Source organism: Micromys minutus, assembly GCF_963924665.1.
Source record: "Micromys minutus genome assembly, chromosome: 1".
Taxonomy (NCBI): domain Eukaryota; kingdom Metazoa; phylum Chordata; class Mammalia; order Rodentia; family Muridae; genus Micromys; species Micromys minutus.
This window is the reverse complement of record NC_137969.1, coordinates 228,190,922-228,217,000: the sequence shown is the minus strand read 5'-3', so window position 1 is coordinate 228,217,000 and position 26,079 is coordinate 228,190,922. Positions and strand designations below refer to the sequence as shown.

General features: G+C 41.3%; 1 protein-coding gene across 1 annotated transcript; it reads right to left on the bottom strand.

Moving 5' to 3' along the window:
• Window positions 1-1,709: 1,709 nt before the first annotated feature.
• On the bottom strand, window positions 1,710-23,006 carry DNAL1 (dynein axonemal light chain 1). Its single transcript, XM_080937282.1, has 8 exons — window positions 22,968-23,006; window positions 17,696-17,734; window positions 14,175-14,284; window positions 11,684-11,739; window positions 7,241-7,296; window positions 5,102-5,228; window positions 3,772-3,912; window positions 1,710-2,552 (listed from the first exon to the last, which is right to left on the bottom strand). The coding sequence occupies exons 1-8, from the start codon at window positions 22,968-22,970 to the stop codon at window positions 2,512-2,514; spliced, it is 573 nt and encodes a 190-aa protein (XP_080793408.1). The 5' UTR covers window positions 22,971-23,006; the 3' UTR covers window positions 1,710-2,511.
• Between the last annotated feature and the right edge of the window lie 3,073 nt (window positions 23,007-26,079).

Genomic DNA, 26,079 nt, shown 5'->3' with positions numbered 1-26,079 from the left:
TGGTGAAAAATTAAAGTACTGGGCTCTTCTAGCACCCTATCATTATTTATAACACTAGAAGTTCAAATGAGCACAGAACATGTCTATTCCAATCTCCAATCTGAACGGTATCCTCAACTACATTTTAAGCAGTAAAAGAAGACATCAGGACTGATCCAAGAGGGAGGAGAGGACAGAGAGGACAGAGGGCAGCCTTAACTCTCTCCTTCCTTTCTTCCTTTTTTTTTTTTTTTTTTTTTTGGATGGGGGTGGTGTTTTTCAAGACACGTTTCTCTGTGTAACTTTGGCTGTTCTGGAACTTGCTCTGTAGTCTAGGCTGGCCTTCCATTTTCAAATTGAATGCATTTTTGGCTTTAATTCTAGGAACAAAGATCCATCAAAGTCATTCTAATATTTGTAGCGAGGAGCTGAACATGATTTTTTGTGTGAAATGGACACAGAAAAGCACCTTGCTTATCTCTGAGAACCACCAGTGATTAAAGGACATTAAGAAATGGGAGAGGAGTGTTTCCCAACTATAGAATCTGGAGAAACACACACACACACACACACACACACACACACACACACACACACACACAAAATCATTCACAGAGCTAGCATGAAACCACCCACTTCCCATCTTCACTCCCACAGTCCAACTCAGGAAGCACAGCCATCAGAGGAACAGGGCTTGCCTGTGTGAACTACAGTAACAACAGTGTCCCCTCAGCTTATGGCCTTCTACACCACCAAGGAAGTCTCACCACTGTTGCTCACAAGAGAAATGCCAATGGCTTTGAATATTTAAGCCAGTCAGGGTAAAGTTTCTTCCTATAAGAAAAGCTAAAAAGCAGTGCTAAAAGGTATTAGATTAGGTATTTTTTCAAAATTTATTATGTATTTAGTGTTTTGCCTCCATGTCTGTCTGTGCAAGATGTGTGTGCCTGGCACCAGGGAGGCCAGAAAAGAACATCAGATCCCTTGGAGTTCCAAGAAGTTGTGAGCCTCCACGTGGGTACTGGGAAGCAAACTCAGGTCCTGAGCAATAGGCACTCAGCCTCTGAGCTGCCTCTCCAGCCTACAGCCAGGCATTCTTGTATGAATTTCGAGTTGATTGTCAAAGCAGTGGTCCCTTCTAACCAGTGTGACTCTTACAGAAATCGAGTCATTTTTACTGAAATGACAGCTATAAGTTCTCAAGCCAAGACTACTTATATAATCATTTTAAAAAAGACTCTGTCCCCTCCGCTATGGTAACTTCCAGAAAGAACCACATGGAGACAGGGACAGGAATCGCTAGCCTTTGGCTGAGACTTTAGGCACAGTTTGGCGGGTTCCCAACCTCTCAGCAATCAGTGATTCTATCATGGCCACTTGAGACTTTATCTGGTACTGATGACATTTTTCACTTTTCAGAATTCTTCTTACATGATAAATTATATCTTCACACTTAACTGTTGCTTTGCAGATATGAGGTTAAGACACCTACAGTGTTCCACAGGAGACAATCTGCAACATATTGTCATTTGCCTGGGTCCATCCCAAAACAACCCTCTCTTCCCTCCACACCACTTACATGATACATTTTAAAAGCTGTTTAACTTAAAGCTTCTCAAAAATATATTTTGAAATCCTATTTCATTTACTTATAGGTACCAAATCCAGTCTTTAAGTGTGTACCCTTATAACTAGAAAGCAACGGGCATCAGGGTAAATCATTAGGGTAAAGGTTTCAGAAATCTCGATGGTAGATACTTAGGACTATTGACTACTGCTTTAAACACATGAGAAATTATTTTTAAAAATCTGCATAAAGCAAGGTCCACGAGTTGATGTAGTTGCATACTATCAAGGAGTGGTCCTGCCAATTGCATCAGTCACTGATGGGGACCACGGGGTGTCTGGTTGCACATAATGACTTAAGCAGTCATCCAAGTAGCACAACCTAAATTCCAGTTGACAGTGCACACATTTTTGGAAAAAGAAGAAAATAGACTATGAGTCAAGAAAACTCCAACACAGCCAGCCATTCTTCCTTTCCTGACCAGTATTTCCAATTAGACAGTGGACTCCTGCTTCTAGATGCCGCTGTGTCTGATGGGAACGTGTCCTATCACCACACTGCTTCTGAAGCAATGGGTGCTGCACTTGTGCTTCTGAGTTATAAGGGTCTGAACCTTCTACAGATGTAAAAATCTACCTTTAAAATGCCTGGGCTAAAAAATGCTAAGCACAAATAACAGAGTCCCTTTGCTGTTAAAAATGACTGGTCTGTAAATACTAGAAGATAGGCGACGTATGTAACTGGACAAAACCAGGACATTTGTAGATCCCAAAGGTGGACTGGACTAAAGTTGGTGCTACTAGTTTGAGGGAGAAACACTGAATAGGTTTTTTAAGAATGGAAGTGAGAGATGTGTTTTATCTTAAGAACTCTGCCCACAAAATCTTTAAAATAGACAATTATACAAAACTTATCTATTTTCTCATAACATTTAAATAAATTAACACAAAGTAGAAAGTATACTCTTAGCTGTCCTCTTCTTCATCTTCCTTAATTACTGGAGTACCTATAAGTAAAAGAAAATTATTTCCGGTCTCTTTTTTTTTTTGTGTTTCTAAACAAGGTCTCTTATATATAGCTCTGGCTGTTCTGGAACTCTCTATGGAGACGAAGCTGGCCTTGAAGTCAGAGATCCGTCTGCCTCTGCCTCTGAGTAGTGGGATTAAAGGTGTGTGCCACCATACCTGGCTTGTTTCACTCTTTTTTATATATTTACAAAAATTTATTACTTTATTCAGCTATATCTTTAAAGTGGTTTTATTTTGATACAGAGGTCACAGGATAACAGAATAAAATTCATTACCTTTTTGGGGTGGCTTGTTTCATTCTTAAGGGAAGGATTTCACTTCCTCTATGCAACTCTAACCAAGGAACAACATTTTTGGCCTTTTTTTTAATGTGAAATATTCATTCATGCAAATTCAGTGTAAATAATTTAAAGGGTCACAAAAGTAGTCTGCACATTAGAACCAGCTCAGTATAACCTTGGGAACTCTGCGATTGTTCCTGTGTCATGTCATTTACCTTAGTTTGTCTCTGCAGGGGACAACGGGAAGCATTTAGCATGGCTTAGTTAAAGCTCTGAAGTAGACGGATCTAGACACAGACATGTCAGAGACTGAGTGATGGGGAGAAGAAATGAGGGAGTGCAAAGAGCAGAGTATTGTGTTCAGTGTGTGTGTGTGTGTGTGTGTGTGTGTGTGTGTGTGTGTGTGCATGTCCTACAGGAGTCTTGGGAATGAGGACAATAGATACATCTGTTATAGTCCTTGGGGACCACTGACTTATAAACTTTTCCTCATGACTTTCTCTACAGTGATAGTATCATCCAAGAGAGGTATTAAGAATGACTTATTGGGCTGGAGAGATGGTTCAACAGTTAAAGGCACTGACTGCTCTTCCAGAGGTCCTAAATTCAAATCCCAGCAACCACATGGTGGCTCATAACTATCTGTAATGGGATCTGATGCTCTTCTGGTATGTGTGAAGACAGCTACAATATACTCACATACATAAAATAAATAAACATTAAAAAAAAAAAATGACTTATTATAGTTGGGTGTGGTGGCTTTCATCTCAGAGTTTGTAAGTTTGGAGCCAGCCTGGACTACATAGGAAATTCTAGGCCTGCTGAGACTATATACATGACCCTGTCTCAAAAGACAAACAACAAAACCCAAACAAACAAACAAACAAACACTCTTCCCAGCTCCAGAGGCACTCACCATCCAGCTTCTTCAGCTTGGGTACCCTCTTGGTCGCTTCATCGATCCAGTTGCCCTCAGCAGAATGTTTCTCTTCCAGGGGATTGCCTACGAACACCAGGTCCTCCAGGCACGGCAGCTCTGCCAGCTTCAGGAACTCAGCTGCAAGCACAAACACGTCCCACGTTGATGAACTTCAGTGTTGTACTCTCGGGGTTTGGGGGACAGAATCCAGTCACTAACTCCATTTGTGACTACGCAGGGCAGTGGTTTATAAAGTCATTACTTGAGAAAATTATGCGATGGGAGCTGTGAAAACCTTTCTCCCTTTAATGCCGCCCTAATGATGAGATGAACAGAAAAGGCTGGGTGTTGCAAAGAACAGCAATCAGTGTCTGAGGTGCTGCATCAGGGGGGCTAAGCTAACCCTCCTTAGTCTCTGCACACCCTATCATCTCTGAATTCTCAAAGCACCTCACCCAGATTCTCACCACAGAACTTATAACACTTTTATAAATATTAGCTTACTGAACATGTCCCCTCTCAGCTGTGAACTACCTGGCAGTTGGAACAATGTCCCACCTACTCCACATGCCCTTTAAGCTTTTGGCATAGTCCATGGTGTAAGCAGCAGAGTGTTAGCATTGCAAGAATGACATAAAAAGAGCAACGATGTAGGCATCAAGTCAGCCTTCCATGTTCACCACATTCAAAGGAATTTCTCCAGCCTTTGAACACTACATTTTTTTCTCATGATTAATAGGATCACAACCTACACAACCATATTTCCTATATGTGTATATGTGTGTGTGTGGAGGGGGAGATCAGAGGTTGACATCAGATGTCTTCCTCAAATCTTCTGCACCTCTTTTTAGAGACAGGACATCTCACAGAACCTGGGTTCCCTGATTCTGCTTGACTGGTTGTCAACTGAGCCTCAGACCCTTTGTCTAACCCCCACCTCCACCACTTGTACTGTAAGATGCCCACTGTCTAATTCGAGCTTTTACAGGTACTGGGGATTTGAACTCAGGTCCTCATGTTTATGGAGCAGGCACTTTGCCCATGAACCATTTTCCTGGGCCTAAGTAAATAGTTAAATATATACTTCTTGTATCTAAAATGTGGAATTTCTGTAGTTATTCCTAAAGCTGCTTTAAATGCTCTCCCGATTGGGTGTTTTCTCTTTTTATTAGAGTGTTGAGAGGTAAGACTCACTACCTTAAACACTGTCCTGCCTCAGCCTCCCAAGTGTGAGGATTACAGGTGTGTATCACTGTGCACACCTAGCTACCGTTGGCTGTTTTCTATCAGCTAGAGGCAGGAGCCTGCAGGAGAGCTCTCAGCTTACCCCAGTCCTTCACCAGGTTGTTAGACATGTAGAGTATCTTCAGTTTCTTCATTACATGGATCCCTTTCAACTTCTCAATAAAGTTGTAGGAGATCCACAGTTCTTCTAGCGTGTCACCTACTGCTTCCTAGGAAGGACAACATAGGATTTACACTCTCATTTTTAACCCTAGTGCCTGTCTCCTCACTTACAAACACAGGGAAAGAGACCTGAGACTGGCCAGTTCACCTACTGAAGAGCAGACACTATGGAAGCTCTATTTTCTGAAGCAACAGACAGAACATTCCCTCTCCTATTGGGTGGATCTTAACTCTGTTCTCCAACAGCTTCACAAACATTCAAAATAGCTACTGAAACCTCAAGAGAAATAATGGCACCACTCCATCATCTGTACTGAATGCTAATTCCAAATTACTTTCTCATAGGTTATATTATTTGGTCCTGAGAAAACTTAAAAGTAGATAAACCAATTTAGCTTATTTGTATGATATAGGATTCTAAGATCTCATTTATATTAAGTCCCAGAACTTCCTCTAAAATTTAAGTTTTTCTCAACATTTATTAGAGAATATGAATTATTAGCACTGAGAGAATCTTGTACTCTAAAAGCCCATATCCAGAACATCCCATCTCTCAGTCTCACTCAGGCTGCACCATCACTGTTGCTTGTGTGTCTCTCCTCAGGAGCTGCCCACCTTGTTCTTTGAGACAAGGTCTCTCACTGGCTTGAGGCCTCCATCTCTATCTCCGCAGCGCTGGCATTACAATCACACACTGTCACACTTTTTAACTGGGTTCCGAGAGCCAAACACAACCCCTTGTGCTACACAGCACACCCTTTACCAATTGAGCTATTTTTTTGGACCTCATCTTACCGTTCTGACATATAAAATTCAGTTTTAAATGCTTGATTTTTCTATTATAGCATAAAAGTTATTATATTATACTCTCATATTTTGGACAATTACCATTTGCACAAAGATTTTCAGTAAACATTAAAAAATGCAATGATCTTTCCTTTAAAAGTGCTGGGCAGGACCCTCTGTTTCTATGTGTGCTCCCGCACCCTTTACAATCTACATAGTCCTTCATGGTAATGTCTGGTGGGCCCAGATCTAACTCTGGGTAACTGTCCTTTAAAAAACTATGGAAAAAGAAAATCCTTAATGAATTTTTTCATCATGGCAAAACTAGGAGGAAAGTTGAGAGTAGGGTAGCCTGGGCTAACACGGCCATCTCAAACCTATAATTCATCTTAGTTTTAATTGTCCAAGTAGAAAGTGAAAGAATTTTAATCACACTGTCTTGGCACACCTCTACCAGAAAATTGTGACTTAACTAAGTTTTCTAAACTAACATTCTAACATCTCCTCCGTAATGATTTAATTACAATATTACACATAACCTTTAGAGCAAAAGAATTCGTCAGATAATTTAAGTTTCATTATATACTATTTCATTACCTTGGATCTCTGTCTTTCTCATGTCTCTGTTAAGTGTGGTAGCAGAAAAAAATGTTAAAAACTGAGAAGACTTAGGCCTCAGCTGAGCCTTAGCACGCATGAGCTCTGGGTTCTGTTAGCATGTTAGGAGGTATGGGAGTGGCTCCTTAGCACGCATGAGCTCTGGGTTCTGTTAGCATGTTAGGAGGTATGGGAGTGGCTTTATTTCTTAGTGTTAAGACCATTTTAGGTCATATAGTGACAGATCATTATTGGTTTATTTATATAAAGAATTCAGATAATATTGCTTATAAGACTTTAGAATGTGTGATTTCTAAATTCTTAAGGACTATTTGTAACTAATTACTCAAGTACATAATGACTAGGTCTTTTTCTCACTCAGGCAGCTCTGGGCTTAAACAGGGCCTTACTCTACCATGGAGCTACAGCCCCAGGTAAAAAAAAAAATAGTGACCAAAATAAAAAGGTAAAACAACACACACAGTACAACCTCACCTCACTGAATGTCAGGGCACTGAGAACACAAGTGTCTGGACAAGCTGTGAGTAACCTTAACCTGTCACTCTGTGTTGCTACTTGTCAGAGTTGGTTTCCTACCTGTAAAGCTGCTACAATCTAAAATCATTATTTTTAATTTTAAAAAAGGTATACTTTTAAAAAGTAATACAGAACCTACCAGTCCATTTAGGTTCTTTATGTTGTTTCTTCCTAAGGACAAAATCCTCAAGTTTTCTGTTGTGGAAAGAAAGCATTTTGGTTATGAAAAATATACACAAAACTCTGACTCTAGGAGACCCACATGCCATAAGGATGTTAGAAAACTAGCATCTCTGCACAGTGCATTACGGGTGCTCTATTACACAATGGCAGAGCGCCAGCATGGGTTAGACATTCGCTGCCAAGCTTGAAGACCGGAGTCCGTTTCTCAGATCCACACTGGGAGAGTATAAAGTAAATTTGGGGGACTATTCTATTCCCCTGTTAAAAACTGCAGGCTCTAAGCTGTGCAGGTTCTGAGCTACTCTAACCCAACATGCTGGCCTAGCTTACTTCCCAGCCATGTGTCCATTATTTGCCATCTTAATCTCTCCCTGGCTGCTCCTGATTGGCCTGTCCTCTCATGGTGATACCCCTAGCAACCAGCTCATGATGAATCTCTCATGGTAAGTCCCCCACTCCCACCTAAGCCCCACTCTCTCTCAGGACACCAAAGTCACACCTTCGCCCCTCCAACCCAGCTAAGAGACTTATCAGTTCTTTATTGACCAATCAGAATTCGGCGGAGAACACCGTTTCACGAAATACCGAGTCAGGAAATGCTTCATAATAATGACAATAATAAAATCTAGACTATGCCTAGGTCTTTAGGTACAGAAATCAGCATCTGAAATCACAGTGCATAAAACTGTCTCCCAATAGAACAGATTTCCACAAGCAGTCCTCTGATCTTCAGGGGACTTTAATTACAAAGACACAAAGGCTGAGGAAACACCTGAAATGGCCTAAATTATTAATGAGTCTGTGGAGTGGAAACAAGAGGCACAGACCTTAGAACAGTTAACACTCCCTCCAACCCCAAATACTCAATGGCACTGAGGTGTGGGGGTGCAGAGTAGATTGGGACAGACACTATGGTTAGGATATGAGATGTCCCCTAAAAGGCTCATGTATTAAAGGCATGGTTTCAAATGCAACAGTGTGCAGAGGGGGCACGTTGGGGAACTGACTGAGTCATGATTACAGATCAATCCCTTGTGACATTAGTGGGAGATGGTAGGAAACAGGAAGTGGGGACGGGGAAGAAGCAGGCCAAGGTGGGTATGGCCGAGAAGACAAGCCTTGTTTGTGGGTGATTCCTCTCTTGGGAAGCACAACCAGTTTTTATGACACGACACGCTGCCATGGTGTCTACCTTGTCTCAGGTCCTTTTCCTACCGGTTCCCCTGAGCATCGTCACAGGGTAAGGAGTCAGTCTGCCTAGCTGTGGTGCATCCTGCTGAGAACCCACATACAAAGCACAGCACATGTTCCCAACTATGACCACTGCCAGTCTTTCCTGAGGGGCTTTTGTTTTGTTGTTAGCTCTGGAGTTTGAACCCAGGGCCTCTATATGTCAGGCAAGCACTGTGCACGGAAGCTCAGCAGCAGCCACTTTTTTTGAGACAGACTGACCTAGAATTCATTATGTAGCTTTGGCTGCTCTTGAACTTGCAGGGATCATTCTGCCTGAGCCTCCCACAGACTGAGGCACAGGCATGAGCCACTATGCCTAACTTCAGTCCTTCTCCTTTAAACAAAGTTGTTTTCTTGAGACAAGGTCCTGCAAGGATGCTCATGCTGGCCTCAAACTCAAAACACTTCCTCAGCCTCCCAAGTAACTCAGTTATATAAGTATGCTACCACACCCAGCTTTAGTCTGCATTTTACATATACCATATACAATTCTACACTTTACACATATTGGCTCACTTGATCTTTACATTAACTGTATTAGTAGGTAAATGTTAAAACCCAAGGTAAATTATAAATACTCTCAAAATTGTAATCGTGAGGGTAGAGATCTGGGAGGTCCTAGAGAGGATGTGGCATTCTTGATCCTAACCTTAATTTCTTACGGATTTTTCTTGTGAGACAAGGTTGTACTCAATCAGGAACACTGTATAAGCAAATGTACAAAAGTTATAAAAAATGTACAGCCAGGTGTGGTGGCACACACTTTTAATCCCAGCACCCAGAAATAAAAGGCAGGTGGGTCTCTGTGAGGTTGAGGCCAACTGGGTCTACATAGTTCCAGGACAGCCAGGGATACACAGTGAGACCATGTTGCAAACAAAGAAAACCACAAGGAAATGATACACCCTGTTTGAGCTTTTAGATGCCTCAGACAGGAGAGTGAGACATTAAGTCTCCATTAGGCAGGAGGACTGATGAAAAGGTCTCTGCTGTGGCGAATGGTGCCTTCAGAAGGAGAGCTCAGGAATCAGTGTGACAGTTAACTGAAGAACAGAATGAGAAAGTATCACTGACACTGCTGTCACCACAGTCACCAGGATGTGCTTCTCAAACAATTCAAGTCATGATCCTTTTCTAGGCTGTGACATCAATGCAGTGTGTCACATTCGATAGTTCAGAGCTAGCATGAAGACCTCAGCCTCGTTCCCAAACCCATGAAAAAGCCGGTGGTTGTGCCCTTGCCATCTCAGATCTAGTGAGGTGAAGACGGGCAGATCCCTGGGACTGGCTGGCCTGCACGGTCCACTTGGCCGGAAAAGAAAGCCTCTCCCACCCCCTGCTCCCACTTTGGTTTCCCAAGATAGAATTTCTCTGTGTAGCCGTGACTGTCCTGGAACTCACTCTGGAGACCAGGTTGCCACTGAACTTAGAGATGCACCTGCTTCAGCCTCCTGAATTCCAGGATTAAAGGCGTGCACCATAGCCCAGCTGTAAGAAAGCCTTTCTCACACAGCCAGGAAGATGGCTACTAAAGAACAACACCTAATGCTGGCCTCTGACTTAAACACATGTATTCTTACATACACCCAACCACACAAATTTAGTATGTTATAACTTAAAAAAAAAAAAAAAAAAAAAAAAAAAAAAAAACATAGACTGGGGAGATAGCTCAGTGGTTAAGAGCACTGACTCTTCTTCCAGAGGTCCTGAGTTCAATTCCCAGCAACCACAAGGTAGCTCACAGTCATCTGTAATGAGATCTGATGCCCTTTTCTGCTGTGTCTGAAGACAGCTAGCTACACTATACTTATATATAATAAATAAAATCTTTTAAAAAAAAATCACATTTAAATGCACACTAGAAGCTAGGCTACAAGGGCATACACTGTTCTCCAAACTATCGAAGTTTGTGTATGTATGTTTAATTTGTACGTTTATAGGAATGCATAATAAATTCAAATGTATTGTTTTCTTCGAGACTTATGGGGAAGCTAATAAGGAGCTACATTAAAGATTCAGTCCCTGGAGCTGGAGAGCAGCCATCTTTACCGTCCTTCACAGAAGAGAATAAACATGACTCAGCAGAGGTTGGAGCAGAGCTTGGAGGGATGAAAAGAGTGCCATACTCAATGCTGGCTCCCCCAGAGACAGCCACGTGCCAATCCCTGGAGCCTGTAACTGCTGCTCTATAGGGCAGAAAAGTCCTCTGTAGACATCTAAAGATTTTGCCATAGAGCCAGCAGTTGAGAGGCACAGGCTAGCAGATCTCTGAGTTCAAGGACAGCCTGTTCTACATAGTGAATTGTAGGACAGCCAAGTTACATAAACACCCTGTCTTGAAAGAAAAAAAGGAAAAAGAGAAAGAAAGATAGGAAGGAAGAGAGAGAGAGGAAGGGAGAGAGAGAGGAAGGGAGAGAGAGAGGAAGGGAGAGAGGAAGGGAGAGAGAAAGAGAGAGAGAGAGAGAGAGAGAGAGAGAGAGAGAGAGAGAAGGAAGAAAGAACTCTTGAGACAGGGATCATTTTTATTACAAGGATGTGCTGAAAGTGCACACATGTCCTTATGGGAGGGAGGAAGGGAGGAACTTAACAGACAGAATAGAAGCTACTCGAACCACAAAAGCAGAAACTGGTAGGATGCTGTCAGAAGCCAAAGAATGTGGCAGCCACCAGAAAACAGAACAAGCAAGAAAATGACTTGTCCCAAAAGCCTCAGGGGGAGGTTCCATTTTTGGCTCAGTGAAACTAATTTCATATTTGCAATTTCTAAAACTGTGAGAGAATAAATTTGTCACTTAAGTCACTGTCGCCGCAGCCATTGGGATCTAACTGAGGAAATAAGACACAGAGACAATAGGAGGGCGGAGGCACCATTCACGAGAAGGACGTAAGATGAAACAAAGTTCACCACACACAGGACAAATCTGAACAACAAAATCCACAGAGAGAAAGCTGGTGGTCTCAGTCATTGCAACTCTAAGGACGTAAAGGCTTTCAGTGGACTTCCGCCACCACCCCTCCCTTTCTGTTGGAAACTTAAGACATGGCTTACATACAGTCTCCATCATGTGGCATTTACTGTGGTCATACATACAGATGTCAGCCCTTGGAATGACACAGTGACTCCATAACTAAAAGTCCAGGAGCCATCTGGACTATGGTTACTTACTTAAGCCATTCAGGTTGGCAATTTTTTCAATGCAGTTCGTAGACAGGGAAAGCTTCCTTTAAAAAAAAGAAAAACAAGAAAAACTCTAATTAATAAGAAAACCCTAAGTGCAATGTCAGAAATTACTTATCTATAGTAATGCCCATGTGAGAGTCTAATTTCTTGTGTCTTTTTATACAGAATCAGTTTACCCTTCAGTCATAGAATTTAGTCCTTCATTTTGAAATCTATTCTCCCATTGATTTTAAGAGTTAATACATCCATTATAGAGAATTAAAAACAAACTTTTAAAGGGCAATTTAGTGTTAGCTATTAAATGTTTAGTACATGTACTTTTGATTCAATATTTCATAGTCTTCTGAGATATTATTTTTACTGCATTTTATGAATAAAGTTGAGGTGCAAAGCTGTTAAACAATTTTCCTAATATTGCAGTTACAAAATGGCAGGGACAAAATGAAATCCTAGAACATATATCTTACCCTCATGATTGACCTGAGGAGGAATTATTCATTTTTAATCTGCTTGAAAAGGCAAAGGCAATTACTATATAAATAGCTGGTAGGTAAAGGGTTAAAGCTGCTAACCTCTCACCCACTCTTGAGACTGCTCAGTGGAAAGAGGAATGCCTTTAAATCTCAGGCTACGGTTGGGAAGGAATTCTCTAATTCCTCTTGAGGCAGCCTGTCCAAAAGATGTCTGTAAAAATACAAACAGGCCAAAAGTTCATCCTGCATGCTTTCGGAGGACATGCTTTGGTGCACCGCACAAACAAACCCCAAACTTGCTGTCTTTCGGGTGGTTTTATGATAAAAAACATATTTTAATTACTTTGAAGTCATAGTTGAAGCAATTTTTTTCCCTGCTAAGGTATGCTTTCATCACAAGGAACAAGTGGAGCTGAGTAGCTAAATAGTTTGCTTTTCCTTCTAATCCAAAGAAATCAGTCTGTGAGGTTTGAAGCTATGTACCAGGTACGGTTTGCTTACTGTAGGTAAGAGGTTAGGGGTGCATTAGGAGACACCATGCTTCTGTGAAGCTGGGCTGGACTCATCTCCTACAGAAAGGGCAAGGGAAGGAAGGGCCCTAATTAGACAGACGCAGGCTGAAGAACAGGAAAGAGCCTTGGGAGTACTCTACAGCCCTGACATGTGACAAGGAAGCATGTAAACATGGGTATGGTGCCTCACAGTATTGTCTCAAGTTAGCTAGAGTGCTCTGCTTAAAACCATTTGAAATGCTTAGAAAATCAATGAAAGGAACTAATACCAACCTGATATCTAAAGACCTAGAAAGTAAAATTACAAAATAAGTATAATTTAATCCCAATTAGAATTTTTGGTTTCTTTTTATGAGACAAGATCTCATCTGACCCTGTGCTAAAGATCCTCTGGCCTCAGCCTCCCAGGGGCTGAGATTACAGGCATATGCTACCATGCCCAGTCTAATTACAATTATTATAACTTAGGTTGATGGTAATTCTTTTTTTTCATATTTATTGTATTTTCCAGGCATTTTGAACTGTATTTTAAAGTTTGTTTTGTTTGTTTTATAAGGGATGATCTCTTGGGCATCTAGTAAATAAACATGATTTTCATTTTGGTGGGTAATTTTACAAGAGAAATAAATAAGATCATTAAGTGTTGTTTTGCTATTTTGTTGCTGTACTGTGGGTGGAAGTCAAGGCCTTGCACATGCAAGTGCTACACAAGTACTCTTCTACTGAGTCTGGCCTGCACCCACCTTTTACCATTTGTGTGTAGGATGTGCACGTGTGCACACTCAGGTGGAGGCCTGGTGTTGAACTGTGCTCCAGAACCACTGTCCATCACTGAGGAAGGGTCTCTCAAGCAAGCTTGCTCTGGGGACTTCTTGTCTCCTCCCCTTGAGCTTGGAACCGCCAAGCACTGATGTGGGTTCTGGAGACCTGAACTCCGGTTCTCAGTGTTTGGCAAGGGCCTGGACCACTGACCATCTCTCCAGTTCTCAGTGTTTGGCAAGGGCCTGGACCACTGACCATCTCTCCAGTTCTCAGTGTTTGGCAAGGGCCTGGACCACTGACCATCTCTCCAGTTCTCAGTGTTTGGCAAGGGCCTGGACCACTGACCATCTCTCCAGTCTCCTCCTCAGACCTTTTTACTTTTGATTTTGTTTTGAGACACAGTCTTGACAAGTTGCTCACGCTAACTTTGAACTACTATACCCCTGCTTAGGACAAAGCCTACAGAACAAAAGAATAGTTTAGCATGTTATTTAGCTTCTCCCAAAAGACTAAGAAACTTCTATCTACAAATATTTTATAAAAGCTGCACAAAAATGTTGTATTGTTCAGTATCACTCTATCAATAATTTCATAAACCAATAAGTTTTCACACTTGGCTTGTCAAGTGAGAAATTACAATTAACAACAACAAAGACCATGGTTTCTAGTTTGTGTATGAAAAGGAAGGAAAACGTAACAACAGTAAGAGGATGAGAAAGGGGAACTTACTCGCAGTTACCAAGTGTGGACAGAGATGCGTCCATCTTCTCTATGGGGGGAATCTGGGCATACAGCTTTATTTCTTTGGCATCAGACGGCTTCTGACCAGTTTTTTCTTCCTATGGGAAAAATTAATTTGGCACAAAATGATCCTTGGTTGCAATGTGGAACAAAATAAGTCAGAATTTCATAAGGCCTTTCAACATTTGTTTCAAAATAATTACTATACCTTAATAACTTAGACTATTATCTCCCATTTACTTATTGGCATTTGTACTTAGTGGCCTTGACTTGTGTTCTCCCCCGACTCCCCAGAGCTGAGGACCAAACTCAGGGCCTTGAGCTTGCTAGGCAAGTGCTTGACCACTGAGCTAAATCCCTAACCCCTTACTTGGTGGTCTTATAGCCAGGCTTTTATAGACCTGGGCCAGATAGCTGTTAAGACCTACAAGTGAATAGAAGAAGGAAAGAACTTCTGTTGTAGTATTTTAAGTCCTTAAAGAGTCTATTAAAATGAGCTGGAGAGATGGCTCAATGGCTAAGAGCAGTAAGTGACTAGTCCTCCAGAGGTCCTGAGTTCAAATCCCAGCAATCACATGGTGGCTCACAACCATCTGTAATGGGATCTGATGTCCTCTTCTGGTGTGTCTGAAGACAGCTACAGTGTACGCATATAAATAAAATAAGTAAGTCTTAAAAAAAATTCTTAAAAAGAGTCTATTAAAGAATGGGCGTAGCCCATGCTCTTCTGGGTGGTCCAAGATGACCCAAAGCTGTAATCAGGTGTGGTGAGGGCAGTGGGTTCCGCCATGCCCCGAAGGGTGGCATGTGTGCAGGCGTGACGAGGACCTGGGTTATGTCTGCTGCAGTCCACCTGAGCCCTCAGGAAGGAAAATCCCCATGGCAGGGTCTGAAGGAAGGCTACTGCAGAGCTTTGCAGTATACATTTTTGAGTATAAAATATTAATGTTGGATCCAGATCAAGATTCAGAGAAAGAAAAGGATATTGATAAGATTTCATTGAACACAAGATGGAAAACACCTGGGATTTCTCTGGTCTTAACACAGAAGAACCAAAATGGGAAACACAGTAGCTGCCATATCTGCCCAACCTCTGGGCCAGGTGTTCCTCCCCAGGACTCCAGAGACAACGCATCGTGCTGTTTCTCAATGAGTCTGCTGGTTGAAGTCATTTATAGAAGATCCATTGTACTGAACAACTATGGGCTAAGAACTTAATGTGTTCTGAGAATTGCCTAATGGAGGGCTTCTGTTCAAGGATGACTCTTGGCCGGATTACAGGTATGTGCATCCAGGAGGCCACATGAGATCAGCAAAGACAGTAACATAGAACCTGTTGTCAGCCTTCTCCAAAAAAAGAAAAAAAAAGTCTATTAAATAATGAGCGGGTGGTGATAGTGCTCACCTATAATATCAGCGCTGAGGAGGCAGAGGCAGGGGCATCCCCACATCTTCATGTCCTTTCTCTTAAGCCCTAGAGCTGAGCCCAGCATCTTACATGCTTCTAAGGATCTGAACTCAGATCCCGGTGCTTTTGCAGCACTTTACCAACTCTCCCCAGCCTCTGGATGCATATATTTCCATTTATAGATTAGGGTATAGGAAACTGACACTTAGGAGATCTTCAGTAAGTGTTAGATTATTAGTGCCACCGTGAGAGGCCTAGAGGACTCCTTTATTTTGAATGAAATGCAAAAGGCCCAGAAGACAAATATTTCATGTTTCACTCATGCATGGAGGTTAAAAACGTTGATCTTATAAAAAGTAGATTAATGGTTACCAGAGACTGGGAAGAACAGGGAGGAAAGACAAAATAAGTCAGAGAGGAGGACCAAGCTGGATTTTTCTGGCACAGTAGAGCAATTATGATAAATTTTGTACATTTCAGATAAGATTATATGCAATCAGGGCAGTGTGGCCATGGACTGTGTATTTAAAAAGAGCTATAAAGGAAGACGTTTATTAACACAAGGGGGAATAAAGATTTTGAGGTCAAAGATATGTTAATTACCTTAATATATTTATTATGTTTTAAATATGTATGAAAGTGTAGTAACGCAATCTATACATCTGTACGATCATTACATGTCAATTAAGACATTTAAATGTTAAAAAATAAAATGTTGGGTCAACAATGAAAAAATATGCTTAATGCCTACAAAGATCTTAAAGACTACTGGCTATAATGTAACCAGTCATAGAATCTGTAAATCAAAACTACATGAAGCCAAAACCAAACCAAACCAAACATTAGCTATTATGAATAGGTAAGATAAAGTCCTAAAATACAATTTAAGGAAGTTTAAATCTGAGTTTAGCCCATACTCTTCCTTTTAACAAATTTTATGAAATATTGAGCCCAGCAGAAATGTGCATGTGTATGTATGTGTGTGTATGCTTGTGTGTGAGCATCTGTGTGAGCATGTATGAGTGTGCTGTGCAAGTGTTCCTAGGAAAGCCAGAGATAATAGTGGGTGTCTTCATCAATCACTGCCTTATTTAGTTATATATTTATTTTTGGCTTTTGGAGGGAGGGTCTTTTGTATTCCAGGCTGACTGAACACATTCCATAGTCGAGTATGACCTTGAATGTTGTCATATTACTTCTATCTCCTGAGTGCTACAAGTATAAGCATGCATTTCCCTGCACCTCTGTATGTGGTGCTGGGAGCAAACCCAGGGCTTTGTGCAGACTAGGAGAGCATTCTACTCTTCCAGTTGTGTTTCATCCCTAACATCTTCCTTCACTTTTGAGACAGTGTCTCCCACTGAACCTGGAGCTCACAGATGCAGCTAACCTGGCTGGTCATTCCCAGGAATCTTCTCTCTGCCTCCTCAGCACTGGGATTTGCAGGTGCTACTGCACCTGGTGTTTTATGGGGTGCTGGAGGTGTGAACTCAGGCCCTATACTTATGCAGGCAACACCTTTGAGTCCCCTGCCCAGTCCCAAGAAATGAATCCTCAAAATGCAGTTAGAATAAACACAGAAATTTATAGGTAATACAATTAGAATTCTATTCTTTCGTCTATTTTCCAGATCCCTAGGCAGATGACAGATTTTTATTCAAAGTCTAGCTATAGAGCAGCATGGCTCAGTGGATAAGACAGTAAATCAGGGGTTAGGTGTGCATGCCACGGTAGTGCACTTGCTTAGCATGAGTAACCCCAGGGTTCCATCGACCCCAGCACAACACACACACACACTCACACAGAATCACCATAGAGATCATTAGTCCAATTTTCCCCAGCAGTAATGTTCAGCAGAACTATATTACTGATAATCTAGCATTTACTCAGACTGACAATCTACTTGCCATCATTTGTGTTTATGAGTGTGTATTTACACTGTGTGTTAACTCTTACATAATTCCATTACATGCGTAGGCCCAGGCATCCCCTACTGCAGTTCTCAGATCAAAAGAATCTCTTGTGCTGAATGGTCAGATGTAAACGGCAGTCCAAATTTTTCTCGTATAGCTTCTAAAAGTAGGAAAAGCCTTCTACTCACCCATCTGGACAGGGCTTCTTTGATCGTTGTTGCTTTTGCCTTAAAGGGGGCGGGGCAGGGGGGAGAAGCAAAGGCAGGCTTTAGTGCTGTGATTTGTTCATTCAGTTTTAATGCAATAATTACTGCTCTTGGCTTCCACTATTAAAGCCTCCAGTTCTTTCTTTGAAATTCTAAGATATAAACACAATTAATCTCCTGGGAACCCAGTGATTTCTTGAAATTCCTCTCAGGGAAAAATGTGGAAATTATTGTGTCATATACAAACATTTTACTCCAACTTGGTTTACAAAATAAATAGCTTTTAGGATTTGATATTAAAATAGATCTTTCCCACTGATTCTATATCTTTTTTATATCTTAAGATCAAAAAATGAAGGCACATTCTAATTATGAACAATTACAGTCACTGAGGCAAGATAGCTGTTATAACATTTTAGAAAAATATTAAAAATTTTATTATGATCTATATTTCTTTTTCATGTCTGCAAAGGATAACCTGACCAAAAACAAAACAAAACAAAACAAAACAAAAAGAAAAACTGGTTCTAGGGCTTTTCACATGGAAGGAAAGTATTATATTTTATATTTAAAAATATACATAAAGGACTAGTTAAATATATGTAAAAGAATTCTTCATAAAGAGCTCTATTAATAAGTACAAGGGAGCTAAAAAGACCTCTCAGTTATTAAGAGCACTTATTGCTCTTCTAAAGGACCTGAGTTCAGCTCCTAGCATCCATGAAAAGCAGCTCATAACCATCTGTAACTCCAGCTCCAGGGTATCTGTACCTCTGGCCACACACACACACACACACACACACACACACACACACACGCATGCATGCACACACACACACAATTAAACATAATAAAAAATGAATCTTAAAAATCAAGTACAAAGTAAATATTCTAAATGACAGGAAAGTATCTGGTATAATTTAATTCCAATTTATTTTCTTTCTTAGTAAAACATAAAATGTTAAATTTAATAATAAATAGCATCTTTGATTCAATTTAATATATCAAAAATGTTGAAAGCATATTAAAGAAGATGTCCTAAATGAAGAGGAACCATAAACAACATCAACAAAAAATTTAGATACTACTATATCTAGAAAGTACAATTCTATACTAATAACTCATGTATAAAAAGGGTCTTATAAGTTCAAAAAAAAAAAAAGAGAGAGAGAATGCTGAGGTATGCCTCAATGGTCAGAATTCTTCCCTTCCATGCTCAAAACCCTACAGCCATTCACCGGATACAATGGTGGGATGGGAAGGGGAATCAAAATTTGATAGGACACTTCTACAGTCATACTGTCAGAAAACATGGTATTAGACTCAACATACTTTAGAAAATTATCAGTGCAAACTCAAAAAATACAGAAGAAAGAAAAAAAAAGAAGAAGTCAACCCCAGAAAAGATTAAAAACACTAACAGGAGGTTCTTATATTTCTTGCAAGTTTGTTGGGAAAAAATGAAAGACACAAATTAAAAATAAAGAATATGAGAAATATTAATAACTACATACTTAAGAGATTCTAGAAATAAAATATTTAGAAGCAAAATACAGCAAACGCTTGAAGACATAAACAACTTATGTATTCCTAGAAAAAAAGAGCCCCAACTATCAAAAACTTTGAACAGAATATAATATTTAAAACATTCAAATGGAATCAAGAGATTTAGCCTGTTCTCGTCTCCCAGAGCTCCAAGCCTACAGTTTACAATAACTGTAATAATAAAATCCTAACAACTTTAGAGAACAAATGTTCTTTGTTATACAAGTTGTTTCAAATCCAGAAAATGTGGGGAAGCTGCACATTTGTGAGGGTGCTATAAACTACGTCACAGCCTCTTCATTCTTCAATATAGATTTGACTCTAAAGACAACATCAGAATTTTCAAGCCAATGACATATAATGACCATTAATGACCATGGTCAAAATAGTTTATCCTGGCCAGTTAGTGGTGCATACCTTTACTCTCAGAACTCAGGAGCCAGAGGCAGGCGGCTCTCTATGAGTTTGAGGCCAACCTGGTCAGAGGGAGTTCCAGGGGCTACACAAAGAAAACGTGTTTTGAAAGAGAGAAAAGAAAGAAAGAGAGAGGGAGGGAGGGAGGGAGGGAAGAAGAGAGAGAGAGACAGACAGAGACAGAGACATAGAGACAGAGGGAGAATGAATTAGTTTAAACAGACCAATCCCTGTAGGTCATTAATGGTTTGGACAGGAATCATGTTTACCTTACTAAATGCAAGAAAACATATACATTTCTGCACTGAATGACAAAAGCTGTCAGGTGAGGGCTAAACTGAAACAATACCTCAGGGAATGTAGTTGGCTCCACAACTGTTCACTGTATGTCTACTGTGTGACTAGCATTCTTCTATGTCATTTTTTTTTCCTGAGTCCTGAGATGACAGGTGTGCACTATCATGTCTGGCTTTCTATTTGATTTTGACATATCAATGAACAAAACAAATTCCTGCCTTCCTAGAACTTAACATCTATTAAAGGAAGTAGTTCTATATATGTGTGTATAAAATATGCATATATATAAACCTGATGTATATGTAACTATATATCATATTCATATATAAAGTAAATAAATACAACATATGAAAAGATAAATATAAGCAAAATAAGAATTAAGTAAATTTAGTAACAGATTAGAAGGTAAAAGTAAATGGTATCAGGTTATTTGCATATATAGAGAGAACATGTCCTTTAAATAAGCTGGTCAATATGAACTGATGGGGACAGCGACATTAAAATAATTTTCTTTAGGATCCCAAACACATCAAGGATGTCCGCTCCCACTGCTAGTTTAACACGAGGGCTCTTTGTCAATATTGTAATAAAGGAAGTACAAAATGAGCTGATCAAAAGGGGACGATTAAACCGTCACCGAGTGCAGAGCCGAAGGAACAAGCGGCTGTTAGTACAAACAGTTCAGTGCGTCGACTGCACACTGACGAAGCTAACAACAAAGCCAGAGAAGACAGTTCCTGCTTGAAACCAATAAAAACCATGTGGTATATGAGAAGCTACTAAAATTCACAAACAAAAACATTTAAATTAGCAAAACTAGGAATTAACAAGCCATAGACAGCCAGCCCCAAGTAACCAATGACACTATCAAGTGTTGGTATCCACTGAAAATCAGAAACATTAAAACAATAGAACTATATTATATGCGTATATGCATCTTCAGACTAGCAAAAGTTGTCAAGAATATAGAGAAATGGAAACTCCGGGGCTCTAGTGGAGGGAGTGGAAACTTCTCTACGCAGTCAGGAAAGGGAAGATAAGGACACACAGACCCTTTGACTAAACACTCCTTCCTACTTTTATTTCCCAGGGAAATCCTTGCCTGGGCCCATAACAAAAGGAACATATAAAAGAGCACTTTCACAATATCATGGGAACAGAGTTAGAAGCAATCGCCCTATTTATTACAATATAAGTTACTGATGGATGCCGGTTCTTCTTACAGATAAGAGCCAAAAATTCCTCAAGGACCAAGCGGACATCACAAGTGGGTAGAGCAAACTAGGCAAGGTCATGTAGAGAATTTAATTCTCCTCAGCTCCAGATAATTTCTGGCTGGTGGAATTTGCGGGGGGGGGGGGGGAGGCATCTCCTACTACTACATTTCTCCAAACATAAAAACTCCATTAATTAAATAATGCCCTTATGTCAAGCACCATTAAAAAAGAGTTACCAAGCATGGTGGCACATGCCTGTGATCTTAGGACTCAGGAGGCCGTGCATCAAAAATCTGAGGCTTCCAAGGATTCAGAACAAAGTCAACGCAAGTGTAAGCTACACAGAGAGGCCCTGTCTTCAAACAGAAAATGAAAGATATCATCAGTTATCTAAGTGTATTCTGGTGACATGAAATGTGGGTCCCAGGGACCAAACTCAGGTTATAAGCTGGGCAGCCAAGTGCCTTTATTTTCTTCTCTGAGCCATGTCCCCAGACTCAGAAACTGTATTTGAATGTAAAATACATTCTTTTTCTTGGAAACTATAATAGACAAGACTTTGGAAACTACTTTTAAAAAAATTCAGGGGCTGGGGAGATCTCAGCAGTTAAGATTGCAGAGGACCAGAGTTCAATTCCCAGCACCCACCCTGGGTGACTCACAACCACCTGTAACTCCAGCTCCAGGGGAATAGGGATTCCACTGATGCTCAAACACATAGTGGAAAACAACTCTAAAAATAAATAGACAGGTATGGTGGCCCACACTTTAAAAAAATTCAAGTAATAGGTAGACCTTTATTTCTGAAAGAACCAGACCTCCCACAGTGTAGTCAGTATAAGGGAACATGACTTCATCCTTCTAATACCCTAGCCTTAGTCTTAAATTCTGTGCATTGATATAGCACTGGAAACACACACACACACACACACACACACACACCTACTAATCCAGTTAGTAAGTCGACCTTACACTTTGCTAAATAGTTCTGGCTGGGCTGGTTCTGAAATCGTTTCCAAATTAATAGTTTGAAATATTAAGTATGTAAGCAAAAGAGGTATGTTTGCCACAGTGACAAGTATCATTGGTTAAAACTGTTGCTTCATAAGAACTCTGCGTAGACTACTGGTAGACTACAAACCCAAACCAACAGCGTTTCTCAAAGTGTGGTGAGATGCTCCTCAATTTCAGAGTTACTTAAGGTGCACCGTTGAAACACACATTCCTGAACCCTCCCCCCACCGTCGTATTATAAAACAAAACATCTGCATTCCGAAGAAGCTCATATTTAGCCATGTTGGAACTGGGGAAACGTTGGCTTGATAAATCCATCAGAGAGTTTGAACACATCTCCTAATAACTCACCCTCACTAGGAGGACAACTGGCCCAGCTAATGCTGCTGCAGCAGGAGAGCTCTGTCACCAGTCCCGGCCCCTCCATCCCACCAGGGGGTGAGGAGAATTAAAATCACGGTCACAGCGTCCATCCTATCACCTTTCCTACTCCAATCAGTTGAGAATCTCCAGCTGACTTTCCTTTTCTTCAGTCAGAGTCCCTCCAGCTTAACCTAACTTCCTGTCAGCCTCTGGCCTCCCTCTTCGCAGACCACCCCCCTCCTGGGCTGCTCCGGCCTTGGGCCTGCGGCTCTATGAAGCCAGCCTTCCCTTCCTCCTCCTACCCGCGGTGCCAGCACCCCGCCACCCTCCACACTCCACAGTCACCCCTTTTCCCACTCTCAGTCTCCTCTCGGGTTTGGCTGCGAGGCCTGGAGGATACTCACCATTCCGGCGGTTGCTACCGTCACTGCTCTGGTTGCTAGGGCCCGCTGGGGTCAGTGCGCAGGCGCACCTCTGGAGCTCTCCGTCTTGGTTGCACTGGCAGCGGTCCTTTCTCTCCGCCTTTAGGGTGACGCGAGCAGAGCATTGTGGGACGGCTGGTGCCCCCCCACCCCCCCTGGGTCCTCCAACTTCTCTCTAGGCTGAGTGTAGACCCCAGTTACACACACATGCACTTTCCCAACGCCAGTATTGCCTTGAACTTGGAACTTTCAAACCTCTGGTAACAGTTGAGTTTCTGATAAAAAAAGAACTTCTTAAATAAAAAATCATTCCCCGGACGTCTTGCTTACTATACCCAGAATTAAACTGTGAACTTCTCCTTGCTTTACTCTAGATCCTCCAAGAACTCAGGCGCCTGAACCCTGAGGTATATATTTAAAGTATTGCGAAATGTTGATTTTTTTTTTTTTGCAACCGAGATTTTTTTTCCTTCCCTAAGAAGTCAGATAGAAAAGCTAAGCAGATGCATTTGTTTATTTGTTTATTTTTTCTAAGATGAGGTTTCTCTATGTAGCCCTGGCTGTCTGCCTACACACACACACACACACACACACACACACACACACACACACACGCTTGATCTCAACATAAGACTGCTTTGTCGAACACAGATAGCCACCAGGAAGTCACAACTATTTTTTGCCGTTACTCTGGGAGCAGGGTGTGCTGTGTTTTCGATACCAGTTCTGCAAGTGAATCTGAAAGGTCAGGCTAGGGCTAAGACATTCCTTATGGTCAGGTGCTGTTTTTCCAGTACAGCCTCACAACCTGAGACTATTACCTGACCAAAAAGCATTTTAAGTAAAAATTCAAGTTGCCAACAAAATAGTTGATGGGATCCTCTTTAAAGTCTATATAGTACACATAAAAGTGTGTAAACACATATTTAAAGTGGTATTGTGAAGGTATAATGATTGTTAACCACAGTATTGTGTCTCATCAAAATTCCTGTGCTGAAGTCTTAATGTGACTGTCACAGTATCTAGAAACAGGGCTTGTAAGGTTAAGTGGTGCCATAATCCATGACTCATGCCTTTGTAAGAGTAAAAGACACCAGAAGGACCATCAGCAAAATACAAAAGGCCATGGGAAACCTCTTAGCCTCACCTTGGTCTTTAACTGAAGGTTCCAGACTGTCAGGAAATAAATCCCTATTGTTGAAGTCAATTTATGGAAGCTTATCACGGCAGCTCAAGGTGACTGACGGAATATTATTGCTTGTGGATTTTCTGACTGCTCTGTGATGTGATTTTTTTTATTTAAAAACAACAAATTTCATTATGAAATAAGATAATGAAGCCACATCTTCAAATAAGGAGTTGATAAAAATGTTTATTAAGGAAATAAAAAAATGTTTGTAGCATATCTAAACCACTGTTTCTCAAAAGACAACCACATTATCCATCCCTACACTGAGTTCCTCCTTGCCTGTCAAAAATCCCTTACCAATTTTGTTTATTCATGAAACCCGTCTTCAAGCCTAGCCGATGGCCAGCTCAATATCTACCTTACCAAAAGACCATGGGCTGTACCCTATAGAATTAATATTCACAGTGAAATATCCATACATCAACTTTGTCTGCGAGCTCACTACAGCAGTCAACTGACTATGGGTAAGTCTTGTTTACTGTCAGGTCCAAAAGAAACTCTGAACAAATGTTTAAGTGGGGTTCCTATTAGCACAGCAAAGCACATGCTGTCCTCCAGGTGTGCTGGGTACCTGTGGCTCCTCTCAGCTCTCCTCACCCCACCCCTACTCTAATCTACCTCTTACATGGATTTCTCTTTCCCCAGTTCTCATTCCTCTATAATCCTGCCATTTGGGCAATGAGCTCTCTCTCTCTCTCTCTCTCTCTCTCTCTCTCTCTCTCTCTCTCTCTCTCTGTGTGTGTGTGTGTGTGTGTGTGTCTTTCTCTGTCTCTCTCTTTCTCTGTGTGTGTCTTTCTTTGTGGGTCTCCCTGTCTCTCTCCCTCCCTCCCTCTCCTTCCCTCCCTCCCTCCCTACCCCCCCATGTGTATGTTTCTCTCTCTTTCTCTGTGAGTGTCTTTGTGGGTCTCCCTATCTCTCTCCCTCTCTCTGTCTCTGTTGTGTGTCTCTCTTTCTCTGTCTCTCTCTGTGTGTGTCTTTCTTTGTGGCTCTCCCTGTCTCTCTGTCTTTCTCTCTCCTCTTCCTCTCTCTCTCTCCTCCCACCCCCCTCTCATGGCCTAGTTCAGTGTACTGGCTGTGTTTAGTCTGCTACTTTCTCTCCCTGCTCTAGAATCTTCCAGATACTTCTGAACATACTTTCCTTCATGGCTACAATAGAAAACCTCAGCCATACCATGAAATGGTCACGTCCTTACTTTTATGCATATGGTGCCGGAAACCCCCACTTTATATATTTACCATTTTATCAACTTCATATTATGAGACGTTTACTTGCCTCTGCAAAATAACTCAACATGTTTTGACACATTTTATATCAAGAACACTGTGACCCAGGCATGTAGTTCATGCCTTTAATCCCAGCTGGGGAGGCAGAGGAAGAAGGGATCTCTGTGAGTTTTAGGCCAGCCCTGCCTGGTCAACATAGTAAGGTCCTAACTCAAGATAGCAGTCTGTGCTTAGCTCAGGCTGGATTCCGGTAAATTCTCAGCATTCCTCAGAAACCATGTAAAGAGGTTTTCTGTTTGCCAGGAAACGCCATTACTGTCTTATCCACTCCTACAGCCCAGCCCACCCCCACCTCCGGAAAGGGCATCTAAGTCACTATTGACAATTCTCCAGCAGAGCAGAGCCCATGCTAGCTCTCAGGCTGTGTTAGAGGATCCGCCCTCCTCCTGCACCTCTTACACCTGAGCTGGCAGAACTTGCCCACCAGTTCTGCAGTCTTGTCTGTTCCCATTGCCTTGGCAACTGTCAGTGTGATGCTCTCCCTGTGTTTTCTCTCTGCTCCTCATTCTGTCCCTGAGAGCTACCCTGGCAGACTTCCCCCAGATGCCTCTAGCTAGTCCCATTCTTTTATCTGCAATAAGAAACTTCCCCTTAACCTGTTGAAGCCACTTAATTTGTGGA